This window comes from Coptis chinensis, chromosome 3 (genome assembly GCF_015680905.1).
Source record: "Coptis chinensis isolate HL-2020 chromosome 3, ASM1568090v1, whole genome shotgun sequence".
Taxonomy (NCBI): domain Eukaryota; kingdom Viridiplantae; phylum Streptophyta; class Magnoliopsida; order Ranunculales; family Ranunculaceae; genus Coptis; species Coptis chinensis.
This window is the reverse complement of record NC_141458.1, coordinates 51,227,029-51,237,833: the sequence shown is the minus strand read 5'-3', so window position 1 is coordinate 51,237,833 and position 10,805 is coordinate 51,227,029. Positions and strand designations below refer to the sequence as shown.

At 35.6% G+C, this 10,805-nt stretch overlaps 1 protein-coding gene across 1 annotated transcript; it reads right to left on the bottom strand.

Moving 5' to 3' along the window:
* Positions 1-9,156: 9,156 nt before the first annotated feature.
* LOC147509942 (endochitinase EP3-like) lies at positions 9,157-10,451 on the bottom strand. The gene is made up of 2 exons (XM_086602087.1): positions 9,874-10,451; positions 9,157-9,766 (listed from the first exon to the last, which is right to left on the bottom strand). The coding sequence occupies exons 1-2, from the start codon at positions 10,301-10,303 to the stop codon at positions 9,357-9,359; spliced, it is 840 nt and encodes a 279-aa protein (XP_086458213.1). The 5' UTR covers positions 10,304-10,451; the 3' UTR covers positions 9,157-9,356.
* Positions 10,452-10,805: the final 354 nt, after the last annotated feature.

The window sequence follows — 10,805 nt, the reverse complement described above, 5'->3', positions numbered from 1 at the left end:
GGTTGGGCTTTGCAGTTAGTATCTCGCCCGTTGTCTAAAGTTGTCTCTTCTAGGATTATGGTGAATCACTTGGATTGCTTAAGTACCATGGTCCACAGACGATAGTCCGTTTGTCAAGATTCAGACAAGAAACACTAGAGTTTGATGTTTCGTTGTGTTGCCTTACAACTTCAATTGTTGAAAAGGTTCTAAATACAATTATACTAGAAAGCAATAATACTAAACGACGATGCAATTATACTAAGAATGAAATAAAAAGAATGAAGATTCGACTAACCTAGATGGTAGATCTTGTCTTCGAGATATCCTTCAAGTTTCTCCCTTTCTCGGAAGGATGGATGATGTGGCTAAAATTACCTCAAGATCCAAACTTCTAATTTTGAAAGAAAACGTTAAACATAAACAACTTAAAATGGCAGCGGCGCCATTTGACCTTGCTCCTTTTTGTGTTATTGAGATGGTATATGGATGATGTAGATAGATGATGTAGATGGATGATGGTCGTTGAACAAATAGAAGAGTATCAAAACCTAATTATCCCTCAATAAGTAAAGGATGAGTAAGATATCGTTCCACTTTTAAGTGTATGTTATGTGAAGGACAGGACTGGAAAGGGGGTTTGAGGGATTAAAAACTATGATTGTAGAGATTTTAGATTCTAATGCTAAACTAAACTAAACTAAACTAACTAAACTATTGAGAATTTATAAGAGAGGGAATTCAAGAGATTAGAATCCACCAATACTTTTGATCTATAACCTTCTGCTTCATGGTTGTTCTTATAAGTAGACTATAATTAGGCAGTCGAGCGAGTGTCGATGCCCTCTTGGACGAAACATCGTTAACAATTAACTCTACTTAAGGTTGTTCCTATGTTTATGCTATTAATATCTTCTTTTTCTTTTATGTTTATGCTCTAATAGGGCGGCCATTCAATGAATCACCACTTAAGGCAAACACAAAGAATACTTTCCCTAAGCAGCCACTCCCCTGAGCTACCCCTTCTAAGGTAACACAAAGAATAAATCCCTAACTCTAAAGAATTATACTACTGGAAGAAAAGTAAATAACACTAGCATGATATTAATATTGCAAAAACATAAACCCTATTCTATACTTCCATCCCCTAGTGTGAGCAATGAAACTAATAACTAAAAACATAAAGAACTAACCTGATTGAAGAATACCATGAACCAGGAGAATCATTAAACCTTAAGCACTGGCTTCATCTCCTCCTTTGAAGGAGAAGATTAGCCTTCCATGAAGAAGGAAGAACACGAAGAACGAGAAGAAGAAAAGTCGAAGAACATAAGACTAGAAAGACTAACTTATTAAGACTCGACTAGTTAAAATCGAATATTTTATTATTAATCTCTTTCTGCCTCAAGTTATGGAGACAAGAATATAAGTGAATTGGCGAGTTACATGAGGCACTTAGGTCCTCTATTTATAGGGGTTACAATGAGTTTTAGAAGTATTCCAAACCGCCATTTGTTTCCTAATACAAATCAACTTCTTTCAAAGTCCAACTTCGTCTCCAAAATTGAGAAGGAAGTGGCTACAGTGTCGGTTCATGCGTCTGGACGCATGATCCTTGCGTCCTAGACTCGGAAGTCTATTTTCCATCTTTTGCTCTATCCTTTTATCCTCTTTTGCGGGCTTTGGTCCAAGCAACGAATCCTTTTGCCTTGGGCTTCCAAATAGGCTTTAAAATAGGTCCAAGTCGCATCTTTAATAGCTTCAATTCCTTGGCCTTCTCCATGATTGTCCATGGGCTTCCCATGTGATCCTTAATACTCCGAATTGCTCTGTTTTACCCCTTTTTCTCTAATATTCCACAAAACTCTCTTTTTCACCTGTAGAATCATAAAACATAACTTACAAACACTATTAGTCCACTAAGATGGCTAAATAAGAGGCATAATCGAGGGTTAAATTGTACTTTTTGAGCACTTATCAATTATGAATAAGGACAGGATTGGAAAGGGGGTGAGGGATTAAAAATAATGGTTACGTTGTAGAGATTGTGAATTAGTAATGCTAAACTAAACTAAACTAGTGATTGATTATATGATAGGGAATTCAAGAGATTTGAATCCACCGAAACCTTTAATCCGCGACCTTTTGCTTCATGGTTGTTCTCACAAGTAGACTACAATCAGGCAATCAAGCGAGTGTTGATGCCCTCTTAGACAAAACATCGTTAACACTTATTTCTACTTAAGGCTGTTCCTATGTTTATGCTATTAATATATTCTTTCCTTTTATGTAAGCTTGGGCAGCCATTCAAAGTATTACCGAGAGCAATATCAATGAGTATTTCCTAATTAGGCAGCTATTCAATTAATCACCACTTAAAGCAAACACAAAGAATACTTCTCTTAGGAAGCCACTCCCTGAGCTACCCTTTTTAGGGCAGCACAAATAATATTTTCCTAACTCTAAAAAACTTCACTACTAGAAGAAAAGTAAAGAACGTAACACTAGTGATAGGCACCCAAAAGTGTAGTTTAAACCCCTTAATAGTATTCTATTTAGGCCAATTATGTTTATAATAAATAAGAGTTAGTAATGTTTACGTGTTTTTGTGTATTTCCGGTCTTGAAGCTGTTTATGTGCTTAAAGATGTCATTTTGTATGGAAAACGAATCAAGATGATTGCTAGAAGAGTTCTATGTTTAAAGCCCAAGAATCAAGAAGAAAAAGCCTTTTCATGCCCATTTAAAGCTGGAAAGTCAAAGTTAATTCGGGTAGAAAAAGAACAAAAAAGTCAACAAAACTTTAAATAAGCGTATCTTTGGACTCGGGCCTCGGAATTAGGCCTACCTTATGTCAAAACGACCGGCTTAGAATAAGCTTTCCAATGGAAGGCCTTATCCCAATCAGAGCTATAAAAGTAGACGAAAAAAGTACTCAAGTAATTTCCAGCAGTTGTGGCCTCTTTAAACTTAACCTAATAGACTTTGGGCTCACATTAGAGGCCCGAAGTCCCCATTTTTTGGCCCATCCACGAAAATGTAACCCTAACCCTCTTCTATATAAAGAGGGTTAAAGTTAAACTTATTTCTCCTTCCCCTCCTTAATTAATAATTAGTTTAGTGTAGTTGTGGTTTAGTTTAAGGTTAGAATTAGGTTAGCATTGTAGCCTCCATTAAAACCTTATCAAATAAAGCTTTAGTTTATCATATTCAATTTTTGTTTTATTATTTATGTCCTTAATTTATTGTTTAGACTAATGAATCCAATGAAACAAGGTTAAACCTCCATTAGAGGGGGTTTATGAAGCCATGTGGGGATGATTAGTTATTTGTTGTTATTGTTTTCGCATTAGAATTTCAAGTCTTTTGTTGTGAGTTTCTAGATTGCGATAGAACTTATAACAAGGGGCTAGATATTAGAAACTCCGTCAAAGATATTTGTGGGGGTGCTAATCTCTCTTACTAGTCAAGCAATGACTATAGAGATGTAAGTTGTTTGCTAGGGATCAAGAAAGGCAATTCGATAACTAACTTATAATCAATCGAATTGCATTGTGGATTGAATCTTCTCTAATTATCTTTCCCACCTTTAAATCTACTGTTTTTCAATCTTATATTTACTGTTTTCATATTATAAATTGCTCTCTTATTAGAGATTAGTTTAATTAGTCTAAATTCGTTACAAATACGTGCAGAGTGGTTCGAACACGACTACTCCCATATAACAACTATTTTAGAGAGTATTATTATTGATTGATTAGAATGATTTTAGCATGTTAGAACTACTGTTTCACATCTTAATTTAATTCTCTTGTCAACTAGCATGATATTAATATTGCAAATAAACATAAACCCTATTATATACTTCCATCCCCTAGTGTGGGCAATAAGACTAATAACTAAAAACATAAAGAACTAACCTGATTGGAGAACACCATGAACCAGATAAATCACCAAACCCTAAGCACCGGCTTCATCTCCTCCCTTGAAAGAGAAGATTAACCTTCCATCAAGAAGGAAGAACACGAAGAAAAAGAAAAGAATAACATAAGACTCGGGAGATTAATTTATTAAGACTTGGCTAGTGAAAACCGAATATTTTATTATTAACCTATTTTTGCCTCAAGTTCTGGAGACAAAAATAATATGAATTGACAATTACAACTGGCACTGAAGTGCTCCTTATATAGGGGTTATAATGAGCTTTGGAAACATCTCAAAATATGGGTTATTGGATCTAATTAATTTCCTATTACATATCGACCTCCTTTCGATTCCATCTTCGTTTCCAAAAGCGTTAAGAGGTGGAGCTGCTGAGTCGGTTCCATGCTTTTGGATGCACGGGACACTATAGTTCTATACATCCCAGATGCATAAGTATGTTTTCCTCTTTTGCTCCATCTTTCTTTTCTCTTTTGCGGGCTTTGGTCCAAGTAACGGGTCATTTTGCCTTGGGCTTCCAAGTAAGCTTTAAAACAGGTCCAAGTATTATCTTTTCATAGCTTCAAATCCTTGGGTTTTCTTCATAATTATCCACGAGCTTCCCATGTGATTCTTAATGCTCCTTTTGCTCCTTTTTGCCCTTTTTACTCTAATATTCTGCAAAACTCTCTTTTTCACCTGTAAAGTCATAAAACATAACTTACAAACACTATTAGTCCACTAAGAGGGCTAAACAAGAGGTATAACTGAGGGTTAAAATACATTTTTTGAGCACTTATCAATAGGTAAAGTGAAATTTCTTGGCAAGTATTAGGTTTATTTAGTACTAAAAAAACTTCATGGGGAAAAGTGGAATATTTTGCCAAGTTCATGTGCTAAATTGATAATATAGTTAATCCGAATTTAAATGCTTAGTTATCAATATGTCTTGAGAAGGAAGGAAAATAATATCTAGCATTTGAACTCAAATGCCTTGAGCAAGGGTTAGTTACTACTATCACAACTTATAAACATTGAATTGGACATAGGAATTAACACTAACGATGGTTGACACTTAAGTGCCCTCAACACATAACATCAAGCATAAATAATTAAACAGTACAAATACACACTCATCACTCAAATACACACTCGCATAAATAATTAAACATTACAAATACACACTCATCACTCAAATACACACTCGTCACACAATGTGGTGCATGCCTAATGTGTGTATATATATATATATATATATATATATATATTTATATATAAATATATATATATATATATATATATATATATATAATAATAATAATAATATTACTTTTTCAATGTAAACATGTCTTCAGTGACTCTTATATTATAATGGTTATGATGACTAAATAATTTTTTTTATAAATGAATTAGAGCATCTAAAAACATATGATATATATATATATTTTTTTAAATGAATTAGAGAATCAGCAACATCGATATATATATATATATATTTGTGTGTGTGTGTGTGTGTGTGTGTGTGTGTGTGTGTGTGTGTGTGTGATTGAATTAGAAAGGTTAATAATTTTCTTCAACAAACATATGCAACTTAATGTCTATGTACAGAGGAACAGTTCTATTCAATTTAACATAATGCCCTTGGCTAGCAGTTCTTCATAAAGATCTTATATATTTTGAACCTTTATATAAAATATTGTCAAGGATTCAATTAGAAAGATTAATAAGCAAAAAAGAAAAAGTTGAGTTTAACCTACGCCTTACTGTAATACCTAAGCACGGCTCTTCTAGAATCTAGTCTGGATTGAATACCATCATTATTATGAGATTGCGGAGATACTTTCATAAATTATTTTGACTAAACTGTTGCAGAAGAAAAGAATAAAACAAAAACAACAATAGATGTTACATGGACAAAATTGGTCAAAGAAACACACATAGACACAACATTGTAATATGGACGGGCTTGATATAAAGATCGAGTAACTATGAATCACATTTAGTACTCTGAAAAAAAAAATGGAACTTAACAAGTGACTCAATAAAATTATAGAAGGTGCAATATTTGGCCAAAACTTCGCTACTCCTATCCAGCTATAAATTTGATCAATAAGTTATAAATAATTAAAAGTAAGAAAAATAAGATGATGAGTAGCTCTAGCTAATAATATGTCCATGCATGTTTAATCCTTTATGCTTTTGTTTTTCCTCTTTCTTCTTGAGCAAGCTAGGTTTTGAGCAAGGCTACTTTTGAGACAAGCTCATCCATCTCCAGTCTTCTGAGTTAAGGACATAAATTTCAGTCTTTTGGATTTGAGTCCTTAACTTTTGACCTTTGATTTTGACTTTTTTGATGACTTTTTCATAGAAGCTTGAGTCTTCATAAGAAGTGTTAATAAAACTTCTTTTGGCGCTAAAATGTATTTTTTATGATAAGTGGTCTAAAATGGTCTGTAACCTGCAAAAGACAGTAAAAGCTATGAGTTGTCTGTTTATTATGCGTAAGAAAGACTGTAATGCAAGTATTGCAAATGTAATAAAATGCATATTTTAGAGCTGATCAGCGCTCATATGGTACACGAAGCTGCCCAGGGGCAGCATCCAAGAGTTTAAGGAGCTACGTACCCATCAATTTCATTACGAAATTCAGTTTCAACCGGCCTTACACTAAGATCACTGATGCACTGTTTGACATGAAGATCTGGAAAGACAAGCGTATCAGGGATTTCACCAAAAGATTCAACGGGGTTCAATTGAATATTGACAACGTCGATGAGACCCTCCCCATTGTGGCCTTTATGAAGGGATTAGATCCCGCTTCTAGTCTATATAAGTCCTTGAAGAAAAAGAAACCTACAAACATGACAAAGTTGCAGGCTAGGATCGACAAGTATACGGAACTAGAAAAGGACCAATTGGATAAGTAATCTTCTCACCAAAAAGTGATAACTAGTATTACCTTCGCTCCTACCGTTAGGAGCTCTATTAATAATTATAATGATAGGAAATTTGATGGACCACAGTCGGAGTAAAAGTCATTCGACAAAAATTCCTACAAAGATAAGTCCAAGAGACAGAAGATTGGTGACACGTTTGGAAGTGGTAAACTACCCCTGCCGGATAGGGACTTTGCCATTTTAACTCATCTTTATGAGGACATCTTTAGAGTCAACCAGGAACAAAAAGTTGATGAAAGATCCTCCAGCGATAAATCCCGATGCTAACATGTACTGTTTCCAAGTAATGTTACGCTACTCTTAGCTTATAAAAACGAATTTGGATATGCGCCCACTACACTAGGGGTAGGATCTATACCAATCAATTTTCAATAAAAGCTATATTTATCTTTTCAGAGAATTGTTTCTTTTATAATTTTCTGTTGGGATACTTTTTGGATGTTGGGTGAGAAATATCATATATTGGACAAAGTTGTATCAAAACCTTTAGAAAGATTTCTCGGGATGATGAGTGAAAAATCTCATGTGTTGTTCTATGTGTGATTGAAAAAGTTTAACCCAACATGGATTTTATCCTCCTAAGAGTAGTTATAATGCATGTCTTATGTTTATAAGTGTTGGTTTATTCATTAGATATCAAATCGTTTAAGGACTTTACAAGAATTGATACAGGGGCACACTCTATTTTCCTACAAAACCTTATTTCTTAAAAAACAAAAAATATTTACTGGAATTGACACAGGGGCAAACCCTATTTCCCTACAAAACCTTGTGTTTCTAAGATTTGCAATACAGATTTGCATGACATATAACTCAACACTTTTGTCATTTTCTCTCAATGGTCAAATGTACGACCCTTGGAGAGAAAATAGGGGCATCTGTGTGTACATTTACTGGAATTGACACAGGGGCAAACCCTATTTCCCTACAAAACCTTGTGTTTCTAAGATTTGCAATACAGATTTGCATGAAATATAACTCAACACTTTTGTCATTTTCTCTTAATGGTCAAATGTACGACCCTCGGAGAGAAAATAGGGGCATCTGTGTGTACATATTTATGCAAATAGAAAGTAAACTTGTGTCAACACTTCCATAGTAATTGGATAACGTGTAAGTATGGGTAAGAAGTACCAAAACATACTTTGAGCTCACTTCCAGATCAACTCACTTCCTATGGAATAGAAATGGAGCTATAAAAGGAGTTGTTAGATCTTCGGAACTAATTAGTATTGCAGGACTAGCTAGTCAAGAACTCCAAGTTTGGAACTCCACTTCCTAACTAGTCCGGAACTCCAAGTTCGGAACTTGTCTACGCTCAACTCCAAGTTCATAACTTGTCCAAGCTCGAAACTTCACTTCCTTGCTTGTCAAAAACTCCAAGTCTTTGGAACTTTATTTCCTAGCTAGTAAGAAACTCCAAGTTCGGAACTCTATTTTCTAGCTTGTCAAGAACTCCAAGTTCGGACCTTGCATAACTGTATATGCGTTCGGGTCACGTTTATGGTATGCCCGGATTTATAGTTCCTTCGGCTGAAATGATGTGAAATTTTATGTATAAATTTCAAAGAGAAAATACATGTATATTGCTCACTATTGTTTATGCGGTTCCATACGTGACGTGCACCTACACTTTTATCCTTTTTCCTTAAAAGTTTGAATTAAAACCCATGAAGAAAAAAGGGGGCATCTGGGCATACATATTTTAGCAAATTAATATGTGATACATGGCAACATCTTCTTATTGCTTGGGTATGGTCTTGGTGTGGGTAGGATTTACCATAACACACTTCAAGTCCAAATCCTGAATAGCTCATCACTTTTTAGGTTCGGAAGTGAAATAAAAAGAGGAGGTTCGAACTAGTTGAAGTAATAGGTTCGGAGAATCACTTCTTGACTAGGAACTCCAACTCCGGAGTTCAAATACTCAAGTATTCCAGCTGCTACTCTAAACCTAAGCATGTTTCCTTGTTTAAGTCAAGAAGAGACCTATTGGCTTGGTAAACATTAATTAGCTTCTAGAAGAGTTTGGATAAGACTTAATAAGATATTGTTTCCTAGTTAAACTCTAATTACTTAACTCACAAGTAATTATGGAAACCTAATCTATTCTTATAAATAAAATAGTTGAACTTCGTTTTGAGTTTGATTCCCTTTCGCAAGATACGTAGCCATTAAATAACGTGGACCAACTCATCATCTTTTAGATCTCTTATTCTTCTTCTTATTGTTCTTTGATCATCAACAAAACTTTTGTGTTTTTAGATTAGCAAAATCCATCATAACAGGGTTGTTTCAGCTTTGATTTACTTAGAACGGATACTATTCCATTATAAATTGTACTTGATAATTGGAATCACAATACAAAAGCTGTATGGTAGGTAGACGGTATGCATGTACAACTCACAAATGCGTTGCCTGCAGGCACAAGACATTCTGAAGGATGGCCATTGTGGAAATTCTGCTTATTTGGATTCTTAAACAAGACTGACAACGTGTCTTAGCAGGTGAGGTTGTCACCAGCTGACACACCTAGTTGGCTACTGTAATTTGTGTAATACTCGGCCCTGGAACGTACGGTGTCAGGGTTTCGACCATCGCATTCTCCTCCATTGATCGCCCGGACTGTAGGACCAAATCCTTGTCCAGAAGTTATAATTGAGTGGGCATTATTCATCCAGAACCACAAAGCAGTCTTGAATGAAACAAGGGGATCCGTAGCCACAGTTTCTGGTGCGCTTAGGCCATCAAATACAATGCTATTTCCTGCTGGTCCGTAGTTGTAGTTCCATGAAAGTTGGAGAGGTCCACGGCCATAGTATCCCTTGTTGGCAACGCAAGGGTACTGCGAGTTGGTTTCATCGCAATAGTCCTTAGAGGCACCATCTATTTCTTCTATGTAGCAAAAATCTGTTTAGAGAAAAGAATATTTAGACGACATGTTAATCTTATATACCGGTTCTTTACTGAAAACTAATCTCTGGCAAAGAAAGAAAAAGAAGTAATCTGTAACTTACGTCCAGTCTCATGTGTGACATGAGCAAAGAAGGCTGCAATCTCGCGCTTGGAATCATCTTGTGTACCAACTCTACCAAACTGTGGGTATGAATTCAGAGCTTCAAGAAATCGATCACGGGAGTAAAAGTTCTTGCCAGCACAATCTGCACCCGCCTGATTAATTATTCCATTAAAGAATTCTGGTGTTACTATATCAGCCACTGTAACATCATTCGTACTTGGAGGAGCATTACATGGTCCCTCTCTACAACCAGGACCACAGTAGTCGGGGTCAGTGCCGCAGTATCCATATTGGCTGCAGCAGAAATTGGGAGCACAACCACAGTTACCGTCACCCACAACTACGGATTCAAGCAAAAGCAACGAAACAAGAGTTCCGAACAAAATGGAAGTTAGTAACGGGTTCTGTCTATTGGCAGAGGGTACCATATTGATTTTTAACTGTGTCTGGGCCTTGTAGAAAATGAATGTGAACAATGTTTTGTGCTATGAAGTTCCAACAAGTTTGAGACTCTGGGAGATATTTATAGTGTTGTATGCTTAGAAGTTCAGTAGTGGTTGAGATCAAAATGACATTATGTCGTGTGACGTGCATACTGGGTTTAAAATGTTGTCAAAAGTTTAACTGTTATTGACTAGAACGACTTGTTAACGCGCTCATTCCGTGAAGTCAAGTTAAAATGCTGTCCAGGACATCCCGGTTGACGGGGCAAGGCAACGACTCGAAATACAAACAAATCTTACTTTCGTTCTTTTCAAAAAATTGGGCCAGATCCCCCATATTAAATGGGTTTTTGTTCTTGGGCTTCAATCTCAGGTCTTTTAGCCCATTTCAGTTTAAAAAAGATTTACGAAAAAACATAGGGCTTCTAGGGTGCGCAAGGTGGACCCAAATTTCGTATGCGCATAAATTTAAACCACACATTTTGAA